Below are 20782 nucleotides of genomic sequence, written 5' to 3'. Positions count from 1 at the left end.
AATATACATATATTAAAAAAATATAATAGAAAGTGAGCCTTTGAGCGCTCATAATTAGTTTTGTCCATTTTCAATTGCTCCAAAATATTCAGCAATCAGATATTGGTGTATTATCTATTTTTCTGGTTTGGGGTCAATAAACCAGTAATGAAAATACTAGAGTGTTTTTTTTGTTTTGTTTTTATTGTTGGTTTCGAACAGAAAAAAAAAAAAAACAACCTAGCACTTTTAGTATGACATCCAACCAAGCCGCCCTTTGCAATTTTGCAAATATTGGTATCAGTACGATCATTAAAGTTGATATATTGTGCATTTATCTGAAAATTTGTTGAGTTTGGGCGGAAGAAACAATTACTGTTTTTAAGGCTCATTGCTTTACTGGATTTTTTTCTTCTTATTGAGTTTTTTTTTTTTTTTTTTTTTTTTTTTTTTTTGCTGCACCAAAAGCAAATTTTCTATAAATAAAAACAAACATCAGAGACTTGCTAGCTCTATTTAGGTGCAGCGAAATGTAAAATGTCATCCTTTCGTAATTAGTGCACCCAAGTAGTGAAGTGTGGATTTAGCCACTCAAGCGATGCTTCTCCTCGCAGCTAAACAGAAAAGCGTTTAAAGGACTTTTAATGAGCTCATCAGCACCTAAGCCCTGAATCCTCTTCAGCTGCTGGAAATGACTGACCTGATGAAATTTGCCTTGAAACCAAGACATTAAAAACACCCTGAGGCTGCTGAAAATGCACAAAACAGCAAAAGGGTTGGAAGAATAAAGCTGGTTTGCTGAAATGATTCCCTCTCTCCTCCTATGTGCTCTCAGGAGGAGATTGAGACCCAGAAGCAGCAGCACGATGCCAGAGTGATGGCCATCAGAACAGAGGAGAAACAGAAGATGGACAAGATGGCGGATGACTTGGATCAGAAATGGAGAGATGCTCTGCGGTGAGGAAAAAAATTGTCTTCTAACTCATCCCTGTCAAACCCCCCTTCCACTCATGAGATGATATAAAACTGAAGTCTTTATCTAATAGTATTTAGTTTTACTTTTATACTCTCTCTCTTATTCTGTTATGTGACCACTTTTGCTGTAATGCTTCTGCTGCTGTAACACCACAATTTCCCCATTGTGGGACAATAAAGAGATTTTAGATTTTCTATTCTGTTTTATGATGTGATGTGTGTGAATCTCCTTAGGCAAGCTGGAGGATACAAACATACAATAATAATAATAATATGATAATAATACAGACACAGCTCAATAGATTACATGTCTCAAAATATAATTTATATCAGTAATTTAACTGAAACGAATAAAAAAACAGGTATAAGATGTCCATTTTATTTCTAAGGAAATCATCATTTAATATCCAAATTTATTGTACCAGTAAACACCAATAAAAATGTATTTGTAACATATATTGTGAAGCAGGAATTCGCAAACCTCCAAAAAATGGATAAGTGAATCAGTAATGGCTAAAGGGTGCTATATGCAAGCATACTATTAATAAAAGGTTGAATAAAAAAAAGGTATAGCAGTTGCTCAAATTAAGCCAAATTATAATTTTCACTGAAACTGAATTTTAAAATTCCCCCAGCTGAAAGATGTAATTTTCTAATTGCATTTAAAATATGTCACAAGGTAAGGAATGTATTAAAATCTTCTTCAGGGAGGAAGTACGTTTGCTGAAGGAAGAGCTGAGTGAGGAGTATGAAGCCGACAAACAGGCAGCTCTCAACCAGCTTTCCCAGCAGAAGGAGCTGGAGCTGATGGCCGCAAGAGAGGGCTGGCAGAGGAAAGTGGAAGACCTGCTTGAACAGGTAAAACATGATGAAGGCGAACCCTCAGAATATATCGATGTAAAAAGTTCTGCGCTATGCCTGCACCACCATGATCCTTACACATCTGGAGGTCCTTCCCAGAGTACACTATACAGGCCAGTAGATGTTTAAGATGGGTTTTGTCTGATATCTGCTTACAATGGTCATGTAATGCAGCATGTGACTTTACATGCATTATGGTTATGCCCTGGCTTTTGTGTGGCCTTTGCCTGCAGTCAGGTGGAGGGATGCCGGGGCATGTCTGGCGCCTGGGCCCGCTTGCTAGCATACCGTACTTGGGCTGTGGAGCGGGCTGCCTGGGTTGCAGCCCGTGAATGGAGGACAATATGAGTGTGGAGGCAAGAGAGTTACTGTGATTGACTGGGGGTGAGGCAGACCCTTTATGGGTTTGGCTTCCTCTTTCCTGTCTGTTCTCCTTCTCCTCCATTTTTATGCTGTTTATCCCTTTCCATCTTCCGTGTCTGTTGTATATGATTTTATTCCCAAAGTAATTTCCGATAAAGTTTCATATATACGTACCAAGCGGAACCTTATGTTCACCACCATAATGGCCTGCTTGTGAAAGCAAATCTGTTGGGCCATTATCTAGCTTTGGGACATCAGTTCCCAGAGCTATATTGGCAAAACATGACACACACAAAAACAAAATTTATTTTCTTTACAATTTTTCCACCCGTTTCCACAAAATTGAAATTGAAAATTACAACTTATTCCACAACTAATCCATCAACCATCTTTTGTTGCATTAAATAAATCTCAAAAAAATTAAAATTGAATTGGAGAAATCCAAGTTTAAGGTTTCCTCATCCAAACATGGCTCAGAGGGACTGTTATACAGAAATAGGCCCACAGCATCACTCATCCTCCACCATACTTATAAGGAAGAATGAAGACATTTTCAGTATAATTATTTTGTTCTATACCAAACCAGGCAGGTGTATTTCTAAAAAAGATCATCTAAACAAATTCTGTATTTTCCAGTTGAAGTTCTAGTTGAATTAGGTAAACTGAAGGTGTTTCTTTGTATGGTGATGGGATGGGGTATGCTTTTTTTTCTGTCATGCCTTTCCAGTCATCCTGTTGGCATTTAGTTAGTTTCTAATGGTTACTTTTGTTGTCTTCCTTACTGTCCTTCTCATTGTCCATCATAGCAAGATAAACATGAATGATTAAAAATCAAAATGTTTTTTTTTCCTACCAAATCCGATTAATCTTTTTTTTTTTTTTTTCTCACTCAAGTTAAATGATAAAATGACAAATTACATATATTGGGTTAAAAAACTAACTTTTATTTCAATTATCCTCTTTGGGAGGTGAGGTTAATTTGTAGGCCAACAAAATTTAACAAATGAAAAATGTTTATAAAATAATCAAATGACATGGAGAACTAGGTTATCAGTTATAAGTAAACATCTAAGAACAAAAAGTAATGACCTAAGGTCACCGTAAGCTCTGGAAGACTAAGGAGTAGATTGGTTTAAAAACAGATTTTTACAAAACTTACATCTCCATAAACAAAACATTTGATTAATTGATTTTATTGATTAATTGCCCATCCCCACATTTCTATTATCTCACTGACGGTAGGTTTTTAAAATGCTACCAAATTGAAAAGTTTCTCTAAGCTATGTGGCTTGTTCTATTGTCTTTCCATTTTTAACAGTTGTGAAGGGGGAAATAATTTTTATGTGGAATCATATTTATACTGATTTAAAGAAACTGTAGGAATATAGATACATGTTCTTTAAATTTAGATTTTTTTTATTACAGATCCTATGCATCTAAAGTAAGTGCACAAGCTGTGAATATAAATCTGTTTTTGGACCAGACAGGAGCTGAAAGGAGAGATTTCTTTATGCTCTGTCAGAATGAAATAATGACCTTTGCCCCTATGTCACTCCAGAGCCTCTGTGAGCGACGGCTTCTCTCGATGTCTAAACCTGTTGACATCCTGAGGCAAATATGCTTGGAGGAAAAATACACGTGAGTGAATAATCTCACAGTGACAGACTTAGGGATTTTACGCACTTGATAGCAAAACTACAAATTATATTCTCAAGCGGTAATGAATTAGTTATAAAAATGAGGGATTTAATTTAGCTTGTGTTCCTTCCTCAGAGCGACACATTAAAGCTTGTTTTTTAATTAGTTTTCCCAGAGCAGCATGCTTTAACGGTGTGACCACATGCTTATGTAAGCTGCATACAAATGCAGTAAAAGACCTCGAGTGTGTGTATGTTTGAAACCGATAGTCTTTGTTTTGGCGTGTCCCTACAGCTACTGTCGAAATGGAAATTAGTAGAAGCAGGACTGTTTGACGTGTTTGGGTCATTTTGAAGCGAAAACAGTTTCAATTCCCCTCCTACGTTCATGGCGGTGTTCATAGTACGCACACAGCCGTTGGGGGGATTCAGCAGTAACAGCAACTTCAAAGAAACCCCCCCTTGGATGTTACCTGAGTGCCGCTGGACACCAGATAAACATTTTCTGTTAACTACCAGTCAGGCGTCAACAATTTCAGATGCATTTTAAGAGCTTTTAACCCTATATAAGGAAAGTTACTGTTTTTGATCACTTGCATATACCTTACAAATGGAGTCCCCCCATCCCTCAGTGAGGTCTAGAAACACAAAATCTATTTACAGCCGTGATTCAGCTACATGGCTGTACATCTTATTTAGGCATTTGACCAATTAGATGAACCCTTGAATGATATATTACCTACTGGAAGTTGGGGGAAAAAAGTTAAGTCAAGAAAGAAAGGTACAAAGCTAATTGAAAAGTTAAAAAGTAAAGCAAAAAAGTTAATAAGCCAGGTTAAAAAAGTAAAAAATGTTTTTGCCAGTACCAGCATTAATGTATCTTAGGTTATGTTGTACCAAAAAAAAATTTTTGCATTCTTGTTTTTCATGAATTTCTTATAAAAGCACTTTTGTGATTTTTCATATTATATTCAGTCAAGTTGGCGTTTCTTGTTATTACATTGAAATACATTTTTGCCATTAAAATATCCATATTTTTTGAATGTTTCAAAGGTAATAAGGTCTTGTTCTGGATTCCAATAACACTATTGGGTTGGAATTTTGATTTTTGAAGTATTTCACTGAGTGCCATATAAAGGGTTAAACATTTGATGACACAATTATTTCATTTTGCAGAAAGCTACATAGAGATTAATTTTGGTTAGAGTCTATAAACGTTGTGAAAAATACATTTTTACCACATGGATAGCTTGTTAATTGTCAATCTCAGTCTATTTTTTTTTTAATTATTTTTCAATATAGATTTCTTTTACCTGTTTGACTCCTGCTTTTTGAAACTTTCATTTCTTTTTGTGCATCTCAACTAGGGCTCAAACTAATGATTATTTTGTAAATCCATTCATCTGTTGTTGTTTTTTTTTATGATTAATCGATTAATAATTGGATAGCCAAAGGTTCCTTAAAGAAGATTTTCTATGAAATTAAACCAGTTGAAAATAAAACTTTTCCACTAGAGGAGTTCTGGATAGAGCATATTGACAGATTAATTTTTTTCTTATCTTAGATGCAAAATGTTTTTATATATTTTTTTTACAATTCTGGTATAATTACTCCTGTAACTGGGTCGCTCTGTCAGCTAAATGCATATTTTACAGTCTCTATACCCCATTTAACGATTAATCGATTGCTAAATTAGTTGAGGATCATTGTTTCAGCCCTAATCCCAACCTCATTGCCTCCTTCAAACATGCCCAGCGTTGCTTTTTGCATCCAGATTTTGCTTGAAATACCTACCTATCGGTGCTTTTAATGTCCCATTTTTAAATATTAAAAGCATGAAATGAAATGTGGGGTAAAATAAATGCAACAGCATTTTCATGTCAAACAAAATTATCATACCATAGACTTAAAGTTTCAAAAATGGGGTTGAATGACATTAAGAAATGGGCTCTGATAATCTAAATTAATGTATTTACTTGCTTTGATAGTAAAACTCTAACTTAATTCTAGATGATTTCACATTCTCTTTTATTTTCTTAGCACATAAGTTTTATATTTGACTGTTTTTAAGTGAGAATTTTCTCATATTAAGAATAAAATCTGTGAGAAATAAAGTCTGGATTTTATTTAATGATCAGTTGTCTGTGAAAATCATACATGGTCCACCTGTAGCAAATTTTTAAATAGTCTCTTTTCACTTTTCAGAGTATTTTATTGGCGGATTCACAACCCTGAAAATGAAATTATAGAAACAAGAACAGCTCCTCCGTTTCCTTGCAATTTGGAAGGAAAATTGTCCTTGCGGATGACTCTGCAGGATATTTTCTCTTTCCTATCACCGACTAGCAAACTGATTTTAAATTTAAACGGACAAACGTTGCTTCATCCCTGGAACAAAAATGGAATTAGGAACTTTTCTCATTTTCTAATGTCTCTGCTAATTGTATCTGCCAGCTTGCTCGTAAAAGCCATGATTATGTTGAGTCATAGGACACATTTCTACCTTTGAATTCATGCTTAAAGGCTGAAAATAACATCAAACAGTTTCACAGTCCACACAGATAAAGAGCTTATATTTCTTTTTTTTTTGTTTCTGTTTTTACCTGAGACACTGAATGTTAATCTGGATCTTTTTCCAACTTAATTATTCTCAGCAACACTCTAAACAACAAAGCTTTCCCTGACACCTGAACTTTACTCAGAATAAATTAGAAAGAGTTATTTTTCACTTGTGATACCAGAAGGAAAAGGTCTTTTTTGTTTACACATATTATTAAAAAGCTGATATCTGATTTAGACGCTTTAGAGATTTAGCATTAGTATTTGGATTGATATTTGGAAAAAGACCCAAAGGAAAAAAAACAGCCATTCTGGGTCATTCAGAGTCATTTTAGGTAAAAATATATATTTAAATGCACAATGCAGTAAGCACATTTTACAGCTTGATTAAGTATTCACAGCCTTTTCTTTTTATTTTAACTAATCGTTAACTAAAGTCTACATACTAACATGTGCAATAAGCTAAAAGTCCATTGAGCAGTAATTATACCACAATTGTAAAAAAAATCACAAAAACAGTTTGCATTGAAAATGAAAAAAACCTTTTTTTCTGCCCAGGACTCCTCATCTGGCAGTTTTAGTTTCACCTGGTTTAGACTCGGTTTAAAATATATTTTTCTATCCGATTATTAATTTAATAAAAATAAAAAACAACAGATTAATGGATTAGTGGAAAAATGGTTAGTTTCAGCCCAAATTTTGATTTGCCGGTTAGGATTGGTTGTTTTTATTGGTCTAATTGCAGTATTTACAAAGAATGTTCTGATTGGTTGAAAGAGAGCTGTCTTTGATCGGCTGGGGTTGTGCTTGATTCTTATCAAGTTTATCAAGCCATAAGTGCTGAGTCATAGTAGGAGATGGAAGCTGATGGATCAACTTTAAAACCACCCTTGATGCATTATTTAAATCGTTTCTTTTCCTCTGCCAAATATTCCCCTCTCTGGTTAAAGCAGAGAACAGCTTGATATCTGACCAACAACTAATTTAACATTAACTACTCTAATAAACTTAACATTATATTCAAGTTAATTTTATTAATATTCATTTTCTTTTTAATGACATAAACATTTCCTTCATCCAGTAAATTTGACTTGTAAAGTAGCTGACATTGAGATCTTTTATTTTTATATCTTGTTACTTTTTACTTAACCCCTTAAAACCCGTGGGGGTAATAACTCAGAATGCATAAAATTCCATCAGTAAAATTTTTACCAGCAGGTGGAGCCATTGCGTGCAGCTCCAAGCTGACACAAAAAGTTCCAAACCCCACAGCTCTGGAACTGTTATAGCTAGAGGACAGAAATGTTCTGCGTTTATGGTTGACATGTTGTGGAACAGATATAATACAATAAAACCTGCTTTTTCTCAAGAATGTCTTTATTACTGCTGTTAAAAAAAGACCTATCATTTCCGAGAATAAAAAAAAGAACTTTGAGTCATGTTTGAACTGATGCAGCTTGGTCTGTGTTCTACTCACCCAATTTTTTGTAATTTTTATATATATATTTTCAGAAACTAGAGGGTGTTGGCTTTAAAATAATGTATTGCACATGTAATTTGGGCTGACAGTTATATAGAAACTGTAACTTTCTATATAGAAAGTTATTTGCTTTTCCATTTGGGTATGCAAAATAGGCGAGGATTACCCAAAATGAGGTGGATGTTAAGAGGTTAAATCATTACCTAATAGATATTGGTGTGATTTGTTATAAAATCAGCTATTGTTTTTGTGTTTTTACTGTGCCACAACCGAACACATTTCCTCTAAATACCCCCAGCTTTGGTTTGATCGACTGCAGGAATGTCTGTAGTATTGATATTGTTTTGGTTTGTACCAGAGAAATGTTCTTACTTGAAGATCAGGAATATTTAGCTTTTCTTGTGTTTAACTTTTGCGTTTAACTTCTGAACAACTTTTCTAATGTTGGACTCATTGTGACCTCTTACCTCCTTTCTTTTCCTTCATCTCGGATGCTCTAGAGCTGTATATATGCTTGCGTTTTTTGTAGCAGTTATTGCTCTGCGTTCCATTTTGCTGTCAGTAGGAAATGTGTTCATTCATTCCATTCATGCGCAGAAACAAGAATAGTGAGATTAATATTAGATTCAGTCATAAAGAGATTTTGTTACCAGGATTTGGTGATTTAGTTCTCTTATCATGAAGACTTAAAAGGATTTTATCTATAAAATCACAGTTGATTTAAAATGCAAATGTTTTGCTCAAACATTGATTAAATACCATCAGAGGGAGAAATGCTGGACTCGTCTTGCAGCTTTCCTTTTTAATGCTCTCCCACCAAGCAGGGAAATTGTACAATGCATTTTCAGACTGGATATAAATATTGTATCATGTGCGCTGGCTGCAGGTATTCGCACAGTGATCTTAACTGTATTGACCTAGTTAGAACTCTGCAGAAACGGCAGCAGAACTACAGGCTCCTTCAAGGCTTAGATTGTCTCATGGTTCCTCGGATATTAGCTGTTTTGCTTTTATTTGTTAAATCAGGCTCAAACAGTTCACACATTATTTGGGTTTCCAGTTAACGTCCATTCTAATTCTTTGTTGGAGGAGATAATTAGTCCTGTTTTCATATCAGTGTTCACACATTGTGCATCATTGATTTCCACCTATGGGGTTTGGAGCATTCCAGGCTGAACTTGAAACCCAGACTATCTGCGCTACCCATCATCCATAATAACTCAGACTGATGGAGAGCTTTATTTACAATTATGGCCATGGATTTGTTGACATTTAGTCATTATTTGATATAATAAATCATTCATTTGAGGCTTTGATGCAGCCGTAGTATCATTCGTATTACAACATACAGCTTTACTGACTTTTGAAAGTTCTGATACCAGAGCATTTTTGCTCTTTGTAAACGCAATGACGAAATCAGACGTTCAGTTTTTACAGCTGCCTCCAGCCTGTTTAAATACTTGATGATGCTGAAGTGGCCCGATGTATAAATGAGTTTGACACCCCTACAGGATGTGCTCCAATATCAGTCTCCAATCTGTTTTGCATAGAGTTGGTATGCAATTAACCCTCCAACACCTCCTTGCACTTACTGAATGAGTTCTCTTATGATTCCTTTTAGACATTAAAGATGTGCCTGTGAAATACAAAAGGGGAAACGTTTCTATTTTTTTTTTCTGCTATGGATTAGTAATTAAAATAAAATCACAGGTATGGAAAACTGTTTATTCCCCTCTCCTTGACCCATTTTTTGTGCTTTCTTGTTTCTTCCTTCCCCTCCTTGCTTCCTTTATACCTTTTGTCTCTTTTATTTCTTTCCTTCCTTTTATCTTTTTTTTTCTTTTTCATAATTAATCTCTTCCTTTGTTTTATTTCCTTGCCTATATTTTTCCTTCCTTTGTTGTGTTCTATCCTTTTCTCTTCTTCGTTGTTCCTTTCTTTCCTTTTTCATTTCCTTCCTCCCCTTTGCCCTGTGTCCTTTCCTTCCTGCTATCCTTTCTTGTGGATTTTTTTCTTCATTTTTCCTTACTTGTTTCCTTCTTTACTTCCTCTCTCCTTTCATTTTTTCCTTCCTTTTCCATTTCTTGTGTCCTTCCTTATTGTTATCGTGGTTTGAATTCCCTTTTTTTCCTCTCCCATGTCTCCTGCATCCTATCCTTCTTTTTTCCCCTTCTTTCATTCTCTCCTTTCTTTTTTTTCTTTTTTTTTTTTTTACATCATTTTGTTAATAATTTATTCATTCTTACCCCATAACAAAATTTAATTTGGATTAAACCAATGATCGGGACTCCTCTGCCATTGAGCAGCCTTTTCAGCTAGGAATGATGTTTAAAAAGGTGTTAAATTGTGAATACAAGTCTTCTAGAGTGGTAAACATGGCCGAATGTGCCAGTTTATCTATAATGACATCCTTTTCATTAAGATATTTTAATTACAAGAGTCTAACCCCAGGCTGCCTCTTGTGTGTGAAGGTGTTTGTGCTCTAGAGTGTGTTTAATTATAAACCAGTTGCTCCGAGGTGGTTAAACATATTTGCTGATCCTCTCTTGTCCAACTGCTTTGCTGTGAATCTGAAGGACTTTCCGTAACCGACGGTTAGGTGAGGAGGTCAGCTGGCTGTCTTCTTTAAATCTTCAGCCAGTGAAGGAGCTCACAAACCTCATCCCAGCCCTGAACGTCTCATCCTCTCATTTTAAATCCATCTGACTTTAAAACCTCTGCTCTTGGGCTTCTACACCAATAAATCCTGGCAGGGATTTAAACCCGGAGCCAGAGGGAGAACGGCAGCTGAGGGACCAGAGCCGACTCTCTGTGAGACTTCTGCCGATCACAGCCGCTAGCATGTCCTGAAAACAAGCTGTTTGAGCACAAAAAACACTTGGCTTGTTATTCGGCTAACTGCATTCATGTTCTTCTGACTGGCTGTTAGATCATTGCGATTTTTAGCTCTGATCCATGTGTCTGTCAACATCAGCGTCATTTAATTTGGAGTATCTCAGATGAGGATTAGAGCGCAGGAGGGAATCGTGACAATGTTGACCTGATTAAATGAGAGCTGTTATGCATTTCCTGAAAATCAGGTCTCTTTTTGCACCAAGGAGTGTCAGGTTTAGCATAATAAGTCCATATACAGGTGCTGGTCATAAAATTAGAATATCATGAAAAAGTAGATTGATTTCAGTAATTCCATTTAAAAAGTGAAACTTGTATATTATATTCATACATTACATACAAACTCATATATTTCAGATGTTTATTTTGTTTAATTTTGATGATTACAAATGACAACAAATGAAAATCTCAAATTCATCATATCAGAAAATTAGAATATTACTGAAGACCAATAAAAACAAAGGATTTATAGAAATGTTGGCCAACTGAAAAGTATGAACATGAAAAGTATGAGCATGTACAGCACTCAGTATTTAGTTGGGCCTCCTTTGGCCTGTATTACTGCAGCAATGCGGCGTGGCATGGAGTCGATCAGTCTGTGGCACTGCTCAGGTGTTATGATAGCCCAGGTTGCTCTAATAGTGGCTTTTAGCTCTTCTGAATTGTTGGGTCTGGTGTATTGCATCTTCTTCTTCACAATACCCCATAGATTTTCTATGGGGTTAAGGTCAGGAGAGTTTGCTGGCCAATTAAGAACAGGGATACCATGGTCCTTCAACCAGGTACTGGTAGCTTTGGCACTGTGTGCAGGTGCCAAGTCCTGTTGGAAAATGAAATCTGCATCTCCAAAAAGTTGGTCAGCTGCAGGAAGCATGAAGTGCTCTAAAACTTCCTGGTATGTGGCTGCGTTGACCCTGGACCTCAGAAAACACAATGGACCAACACCAGCAGATGACATGGCACCCCAAACCATCACTGACTGTGGAAACTTTACGCTGGACTTCAAGCAACGTGGATGAAGTGCCTCTCTTCTTTTCCTCCAGACTCTTGGACCTTGATTTCCAAAGGAAATGCAAAATTTACTTTCATCAGAGAACATGACTTTGGACCACTCACCAGCAGTCCAGTCCTGTTTCTCTTTAGACGCTTCTGACGCTGTCTGTGGTTCAAGAGTGGCTTGACACAAGGAATGCGACAGCAGAAACCCATGTCTTTCATACGTCTGTGTGTGGTGGTTCTTGAAGCACTCACTCCAGCTGCAGTCCACTCTTTGTGAATCTCCCCCACATTTTTGAATGGGTTTTGTTTCACAATCCTCTCCAGGGTGCGGTTATCTCTCTTGCTTGTACACTTTTTTCAACCACATCTTTTCCTTCCCTTCGCCTCTCTATTAATGTGCTTGGACACTGAGCTCTGTGAACAGCCAGCCTCTTTAGCGATGACCTTTTGTGTCTTGCCCTCCTTGTGCAAGGTGTCGATGGTCGTCTTTTGGACAACTGTCAAGTCAGCAGTCTTCCCCATGATTGTGTAGCCTATAGAACTAGACTGAAAGACCATTTAAAGGCTTTTGCAGGTGGTTTGAGTTAATTAGCTGATTAGAGTGTGGCACCAGGGGCCATCAATTTTGAACCTTTTCACAATATTCTAATTTTCTGATATGATGAATTTGAGATTTTCATTTGTTGTCATTTGTAATCATCAAAATTAAACAAAATAAACATCTGAAATATATGAGTTTGTATGTAATGTATGAATATAATATACAAGTTTCACTTTTTAAATGGAATTACTGAAATCAATCTACTTTTTCATGATATTCTAATTTTATGACCAGCACCTGTATGTTATATTGTATCTGTTTATAATAATAATCTTCTAATTCTATTTCACACATTCAATCTGTTTTTATGTTTTTTTTCCTGTGCAGATATCTCTCCTCAAACAGTCTCTGGAGCTCCAGTTGTCACAATCTCAGTCAGCTCTGCAGCAGCTGCAGTCTCAGTTCAACCAAGAGAGGGAGCTGCTGAGCCAACAGCTTAAAGGTGAAGAGTACAATCTAAAGGTTGCTGCTTAGTGAACATAATTTCATTAACTTAATGAGATTTTGAATATTTTTGAATATCTGAACTTATTTCTTTTATACAAAACATAGCTCTATAGAATTTCAGTCAAAAAGTGCAAATAATGCAGAATAAAGTCTCATTCTCTCATCAAACTTACCAGAACTTTAAACATAAAAAGTAATTAATGTGTTAAAATGTAAGAAAATAAGGCTTTACTTTGAGTTTAAAACAGGGTTTTGCAGAGTCTTTATTTCCCAAAAAATGTTTGGTGTTTTAGCCAGAAAAAACTTTTTTTGTGACTTTGTGATGGAAATACCATCTGAAAAATGGTGTCATTCATTTTAACCATCAGAGAACCACATTTTTTGCTTGTTTACAAAATAGCTCACACTCAACACGATCAGATAGAGAACTTTGTTGAAGTTTTCTTTTTTTTTTTAGCTCATTTTCCATCTAATTTAGCTCTGAACTTTGACTATTCCACTTTAGCACATAATCCTACATCTCAACCAGGTCTGCAACTTTTACTTTCTAAAGTACCATTTTACAGCAGCAAACATTTCATGACGTTTTTATAAGAAAAAGATCAATTAAATTTGACATATATCCACCACAGTTACTGATACATTTGGAAAGTCATGTACAAAAAGCATTTTTACTGCTCATAAAAGATATAATAAATCTCTATCACTATAAATCTAATACATCTCTATCAGAACCGTAAACATTACACAACCCTTTAAAGAAAGAGATAACTTATATTTGACACATATACACACCAGTGTGTTGATATTTCTAGAGAATTGCATTTAAAAAAGCAATTATATTTCAAATAGATTTGAAAAAAATCATATTGACTATAATTAGTCAATGTATTTTGGAAAATTCCAATCAATTAGTCAGTGGAGGAAATGTATTAGCATATCTATGTTCAAAGCTATTGGTTCATAATTTTTAGCCCAAGTTAGGGGAGGCATTGTTGACCATCTAAAGAGCCAGAGATTTCAGACCCTGGCTCTAAACTATCCCACTTTTGTTGTTGAAGAACTTGAGCAGGACATTTTCCTGCTAAAAGGTTAACCTCCACAGCAGTCTGAAGTGTTTTCCACGTGTTTTCCTTTGGGTTTATATAGAGATAAATCGGTGATGGCTCACATTGTCTATGAATAATATTTCAACTGAAAAAAGAAACTGTGATGCTGAAAAACTCAAGAAGTTCTCTCACTTTATGCTGCAGCTTTTTCAATTTATGAAAGTTTTCAAAGTTCTTGCAGAGGTCTTACAGATGCGATGACAATAAAAGCTATCATGATTTGATGTCGGGGTTGAATGCCACTGCAGATTTATTGTGTTTTTTTGTTTTTCTTTTTGTAGGAGGTATCAAAAAGTTTGTGTTTTTTGTTTTGGCTTCATATTTGATTTACTTGATTTTTTTGCTTTAAAAATCTTTCTATAAGTTTTTCAGAAGAGTTCATCCTTCTTCTGTGTGACTGCAGCAGACTAAAGCTCTGCCTTACTTGTTGATGGAAAATGAAACTTCTCTGCCTCTGATGTGACTCACCGTGCCTTGTTGTCTGTTTGCAGAGATGCAGAGAGAACATCAGAGGAGGGAGCATCGGTTACAGGAAGCTCACTGCTGTGCCCTCAGCACCATGGAGGAGGCCAGACAGCACCAGATCAGAGTATGACACGCTCAAACACTCACTGATATATCTGCAGGCCGAACTTGTTATAAATAAGCTCATGGATCCCTTGATAACAGCTGCTGCACCTTTTCTATCTGTAATCAGCAAAGATCAGAATGCGAACTCCTGTCATGGGAGTAAAAAGCAGATTAGCTGGCACACAACTTGATTTGTTGCCTTGAGAGGCCTCTGGTGAATGGCATCACCCTAAAGTCATTTTCTTCTGAGAGGAAATTAAAACCTCCTCCAGTGTGGAGAATGTTATAGTTGCTGTTGCTTTTGCATCATGGTTGTGTTTATGCTTGGAGGAGTTTTAGGCAACAGTTTCAGTGAAGAGATGCTGTGCAAACAGCTGCAGCCTGATTAAGGAAGACAGTTTCCCATGTTTTAGCATTTTTCTAATTAAACAAAGATAAATATACATGTTGCCTATAGACACGGAACATCTATGCAGAACAGACCATAATTATTGGCACCAACAAGTAGAGAATAACCAATAGGAAAGTTATAGAAGAAGAATAAAGCAAGATTTTTTTCCCAAGTTTAACTTAAAATCTTCAGCTTTTAAAAACTGCTGTAGAACTACAGCAACTACTGCAATTTTTGGCTACGTAACAATCATCAGAATCTATCTAGTTAGTTCTAGTAAGGAGGGATATAAGGAAAAAAATGCACAATGATGCAATTACTTCACTATTTATAATTTGTTCTGATTTAATTAGATTCATTCTTAGTCATATTTATTTAAGTGACATTTAATTATTATATTTATATTTTTAAATTTTTATATTCATTTAATGGGACATTTTATTGTTTAATAGTGCTTTGTATGCTTTAATGTTTAAGATAAATAGATAATGATAACATCTGCTAATTTCATTGGATGTTTATTTATTTTTTGGAATATTCAGATTTATACACTCACCGGCCACTTTATTAGGTACACCTGTCCAACTGCTCGTTAACACTTAATTTCTAAGCAGCCAATCACATGGCGGCAACTCAGTGCATTTAGGCATGTAGACATGGTCAAGACTATCTCCTGGAGTTCAAACCGAGCATCAATATGGGGAAGAAAGGTGATTTGAGTGACTTTGAACGTGGCATGATTGTTGGTGCCAGAAGGGCTGGTCTGAGTATTTCAGAAACTGCTGATCTACTGGGATTTTCACGCACAACCATCTCTAGGGTTTACAGAGAATGGTCCGAAAAAGAAAAAACATCCAGTGAGCGGCAGTTCTGTGGGCAGAAATGCCTTGTTGATGCCAGAGGTCAGAGGAGAATGGCCAGACTGGTTCGAGCTTATAGAAGGGCAACAGTGACTCAAATAACCACCCGTTACAACCAAGGTGGGCAGGAGAGCATCTCTGAACGCACAGTACGTCGAACTTTGAGGCAGATGGGCTACAGCAGCAGAAGACCACACCGGGTGCCACTCCTTTCAGCTAAGAACAGGAAACTGAGGCTACAATTTGCACAAGCTCATCGAAATTGGACAATAGAAGATTGGAAAAACGTTGCCTGGTCTGATGAGTCTCGATTACTGCTGCGACATTCGGATGGTAGGGTCAGAATTTGGCGTCTACAACATGAAAGCATGGATCCATCCTGCCTTGTATCAACGGTTCAGGCTGGTGGTGGTGGTGTCATGGTGTGGGGAATATTTTCTTGGCACTCTTTGGGCCCCTTGGTACCAATTGAGCATTGTTGCAACGCCACAGCCTACCTGAGTATTGTTGCTGACCATGTCCATCCCTTTATGACCACAATGTACCCAACTTCTGATGGCTACTTTCAGCAGGATAATGCACCATGTCATAAAGCTGGAATCATCTCAGACTGGTTTCTTGAACATGACAATGAGTTCACTGTACTCAAATGGCCTCCACAGTCACCAGATCTCAATCCAATAGAGCATCTTTGGGATGTGGTGGAACGGGAGATTCGCATCATGGATGTGCAGCCGACAAATCTGCGGCAACTGTGTGATGCCATCATGTCAATATGGACCAAACTCCCTGAGGAATGCTTCCAGCACCTTGTTGAATCTATGCCACGAAGAATTGAGGCAGTTCTGAAGGTAAAAGGGGGTCCAACCCGTTACTAGCATGGGGTACCTAATAAAGTGGCCGGTGAGTGTATGTTTCATGATATATTTTGGCCCTAAATATATCTCTAGGATCACATTATTACGATTGTGAAAACCAACTCATCACCCCTGACTTGGTGTCTTGTGACCCTCCAGGGGGTCCCGACCCCCCCAGTCTGAGAAATCCTGCTTTAAGTGGAGGTTGGTACAAAAATTGCAAAGAGTGAACTAACAGACGAGTTTGAAGTGGTTTGAGGTTTATTGTCTGGTTTATAGGACAGTCATGTGTTTACATTCCAGGCACAAACTGAATATTTTTTACTTCTTTTAATGAAAATCATAAAGAACACAAGGGAATGATTGGCCAGACGTCTGTTTGGTGCTTTAGTTATTCCTTGTAGAGATTACAGAATAAAAAAGCTTATTTATGCAAATTAGACTATAAAGTGGATCTAATTTGAGCAGTGAAAGAGGTTCCTATCCTCATCTGTAAGCCGAGACAAATTTTATAGTATTGGCATTCCCAAATCAATTTTAAATTCTTGTAATAATTCCCATTGCTGTTAGTTGCTTTTAACATAGGATCCTCATGTGAATGCAGCTTCTTCTCTGTGTCTGATTTACAAAAAGGGAATCTAAGCTCTGTTTTCCTTTCTCACTCTGACCTTGGCGTTTGTCCTCCCTAAACTCCCTCCCTCTGCCTTCTGTTAGGCCCTGGAGGAGCGTCTTAAGCAGGAGCACAGGGAGGAGGTTCATGCTCTGAAGGAGGCCCACAGGAGGACCTTGGAAATCCTCAGGCAGCAGTCAGAGCAGGAGCTGCAGACTCTAAGATTTGAACTGGAGGACGAGGGCAAAGCAAAGCTGGGTAAATGATGAAGTATTTTTGGCTTTGACACGTTGTTTTTTAAAACCACGATTTGAACATGTGTTTTCAGGATTTTTTTAATTGACTGAAATGTTTAACTGGAATGGTTTCTGTTTGTGTTTAGTGGATATCATCTGTGATCTTTTTGACTTTTTACCAGCTCTGTGCTTAAATATGATCAAAGAATCCGATTTATTTTCTCCTCCACACTTATTGCTGAAGGAGAGCACAGACTGCTATGAACTGACTGCATAAGTTTAATGCTTTGGGAAGCTACTTAAGAATAGTGGGAGGGAAAAGCCCCTTTTTGGGTGCAGAATGTCAAAATAGAGCTTTAATAACACATCTGTCTAAAAATAATGTATTGAAAATGATTACTTTTGCTTTAACACCTTATTAATTTCTAACCAGTATTAGCTGTAGAGCTAAGTTACATTTCAGTTTCATACCTAACAGTATTATATTTTTCTAGTTCTATTTCCCCACGTCCTCCATGCCTATTTAGGAATCCTATGTAGAGTCACAGTGATTGTAGTGGCCAAAATCCTACTGGTTGCTATTCCTGCAGGTGTTGGTTTTACGTGCGCTCAATTAAGACTATATCATGCCGATCTTTCTTTTGACTTATAATGAAGTCATTTATTAACATAACAATGTCCATAGTTTTACCAATTGCCTTACATAAATACATAAATTCGACATAGTCTAAACCAAACACAGTAGAAAACTGTTGCCCCCTCTCATTAACAACACCTGAACAGAATCATGGTTGACCTTAAATAACCCCATCAGCCCATCAAACAATCAGAACTCAAAATGAAATACGCCCCCTGGGGGCGATAACAGAGTGATAATATACTTTTTAGGTGATCCTGATTTCCTTTAAGGGCAATAATACAGTAATGTATAAGAACGGTTCCAAGGGTTCCAAAAAAGAACACCTCCATCAGGTTCCCCAAGAGTGAAAGCTTGACAAGAGAAATCAGACGAACTCTGCTAAACTCTAAGCCTTCCTGTTATCTGCTAAAAGTCTTGCTCTCTCTTGTTCCCATAAACCCTAAATGTCTTGACATTTTAAAAACAGTTTACTTTTGCCTTTTGTCATCTCTGAATATATTTCAAATGTTTTCAAAGATACAGAAAAATTTAAAATGATCCTTTTTTATTTGTGTTTTTGAGCACTAGAAATTATATGTTACTACATAGGAGGAAATTTGGATTTATTGGACATTCTGTTATTCGGGTCACATGTATTTTTTTTCTTATTGCACTCTTGATTAAAGTTCGAGTGTTGGGATCAAAGGTGTGAGATTCACATTGTTCAAGATTTAAAAGGCTTAAATTTGCACAAAGTCCCATGGAAAATGAACCTTTCCCGGCAATTGATGTGTTGCTCTAAAGGTGAATAGTTTGTGTTGTGGTTTGATTGTTTGTGTCTTATTTTCATATCAGCAGGGAGTAAATATTAAAAGATTTTTAATCTGCAAGCTTTGCTTTTTCTTGTTCCTTAAGTATAGCCAAAATCTTATTAAATTTGGTTTATATTATATAGCAATTAATAGATTTTAAAAACACTGAAATCTTTGTCTTTGATGCTTTGGTCTGGCAGCGTCTCTCCGAGCAGAACTGAACCACCTCCATGCTACGGCCGTTGAACATCTGAAGCAGCTCCACCTCAAAGAAAACAGTGCAGCTAAAAGAGAACTGGAGAAAGCAATGGAACACAGCCACCAGCAGGTAACTATAATCTGCAAAGGTCCCTGTTAAAACCTCCACACTTTGTCTGGTGTTTTTTCTGAAAATCATTGATGGTGAAATAATCGGGGATCGGTTTCCTTGTATTGAGGTGATCAAGCCGTTGTTTTATTTTCTACAGGAACAGGAACTCCTGGTTCGCATCTCTGACCTTCAGGGAGAGTTGTGTTCCCGTAGCAACCGCATCACCGATTTGGACCACGAAATCCACTCTCTTAACGAGACTATCGACACTTTGACCAGAGAGCTGGAGTTGAAGGGCAAAGAGGTGCTCAGAGTTCGCAGTGAAGCCAACCATCAGATAAGGTAAAAAAATTGTGGAAGTTTCCATCAAGTAGTCTATTTTAGGTCGCACTTGAGGTATTAAGTACATCACATTAGCTGAGAAGTGACTGACCCAGTTTTTAAAATAGTAATCTGAACGCAGCTCATAAGGGAATAACTGGAGAACTTGTGATTAAACAAAGGATCAGGAAAAGCGTTCATGCTTTGAAATTGCAGGTGTTAATTACAACAAAGTTGAGGAGCCATGAAACCTGCGAACAGACAAACAGGGATCTTTATGTGCAATCTTCTCATTCTCATGATGAATTATTTGGTTTTGAACCATCGCTCTTCAATAAGTCAGAGTTTAAATTGTCCCTTGTTTTGGGTTCACTGTTTTTTGAAAGTTTTTTGAATATGGAAAAGGAAATAAACCAGAAATCAAAGCAGCCTTTTAAAGGAGCAATAAGCTAAATTTCTCCTTGGTTGGCTGTCGCCCACTGTCTGTAAACCAAAGCTAGATGTTTGACAAGCAACGCCCTCTTCACCCGTTGTCTTATGGGCTTATTTGCAATGGATACATACGCAGCAGGGAGAAGCTAAGCCCTGATTGGCTGGTATTCACATGGACCTACATGCACACACATAAACAAAAGACTGGATAACAACACAGGAGGGTAAAGGATGATGTGTGACATCTATATACTATATTCAATCCAAAATGATCCCCTTTGTTTTTTTCCATCACTATTTTTTAATTCTTCCTATCTAAAATAATAATAATTATATATCGCTCCTTCAAGTACCTCCATTCTATTATTTTGAGCCCTCTGTAAATGTTCATCCTGGTTGACAACAAAGAAACACGCATTTGCCTTTTTTCAACTTGTCACCTATTTACTATTTTATCCAGCTTAAAAACAACTCTCCTACCTGCCATCAATTACAGTTAATCTGCTCTGCTCTAAATAAAGTGTTAGAAGTCCTCTTAGGATTTTCCTTGAAATTTGTTAACATGCAACATCAATATAAAGTAAATTGGATGGTGTTGTAAAAAAGGAATATTTTGGAAGTTGGATTAAAAGAAATATTTGCATAAATTCTAAAGATCTTAGTGGAACACCTCTAGTCTAGGGTTGGATGATGCATCATTGTCTGACAAAGATCAGATCTAAAGTTTGACTCCAAAACAGCAGTAAACACAGTGACACATGGTGGTGGCAGTGTCATGCTCTGGGATAGTTTTTGATCAGATAAAACTGAAATTTTTTATGAAAGTGGACATCATCAGCTCTAAATAGCAGTCACTTTGGAC

At 36.7% G+C, this 20782-nt stretch overlaps 1 protein-coding gene across 6 annotated transcripts in view; it reads left to right on the top strand.

Moving 5' to 3' along the window:
* LOC119792311 (protein FAM184A-like) overlaps positions 1 to 20782 on the top strand; it is a 70548-nt gene that overhangs the window by 34047 nt on the left and 15719 nt on the right. For all 6 annotated transcript variants that reach the window (XM_038298901.1, XM_038298904.1, XM_038298900.1 and 3 more), the window contains 7 exons: positions 815 to 936; positions 1662 to 1812; positions 12674 to 12788; positions 14394 to 14491; positions 17295 to 17448; positions 19058 to 19185; positions 19325 to 19509. In XM_038298901.1, the coding sequence (XP_038154829.1) occupies positions 815 to 936; positions 1662 to 1812; positions 12674 to 12788; positions 14394 to 14491; positions 17295 to 17448; positions 19058 to 19185; positions 19325 to 19509 (953 nt within the window). The remainder of the gene's footprint in view (positions 1 to 814; positions 937 to 1661; positions 1813 to 12673; positions 12789 to 14393; positions 14492 to 17294; positions 17449 to 19057; positions 19186 to 19324; positions 19510 to 20782) is intronic.

The sequence above is a fragment of the Cyprinodon tularosa genome, unplaced genomic scaffold (assembly GCF_016077235.1).
Source record: "Cyprinodon tularosa strain WSP-4 unplaced genomic scaffold, ASM1607723v1 ctg417, whole genome shotgun sequence".
Taxonomy (NCBI): Eukaryota; Metazoa; Chordata; class Actinopteri; order Cyprinodontiformes; family Cyprinodontidae; genus Cyprinodon; species Cyprinodon tularosa.
The sequence above is the reverse complement of the archived record's forward strand: the minus strand, read 5'-3'. Positions and strand labels throughout refer to the sequence as shown.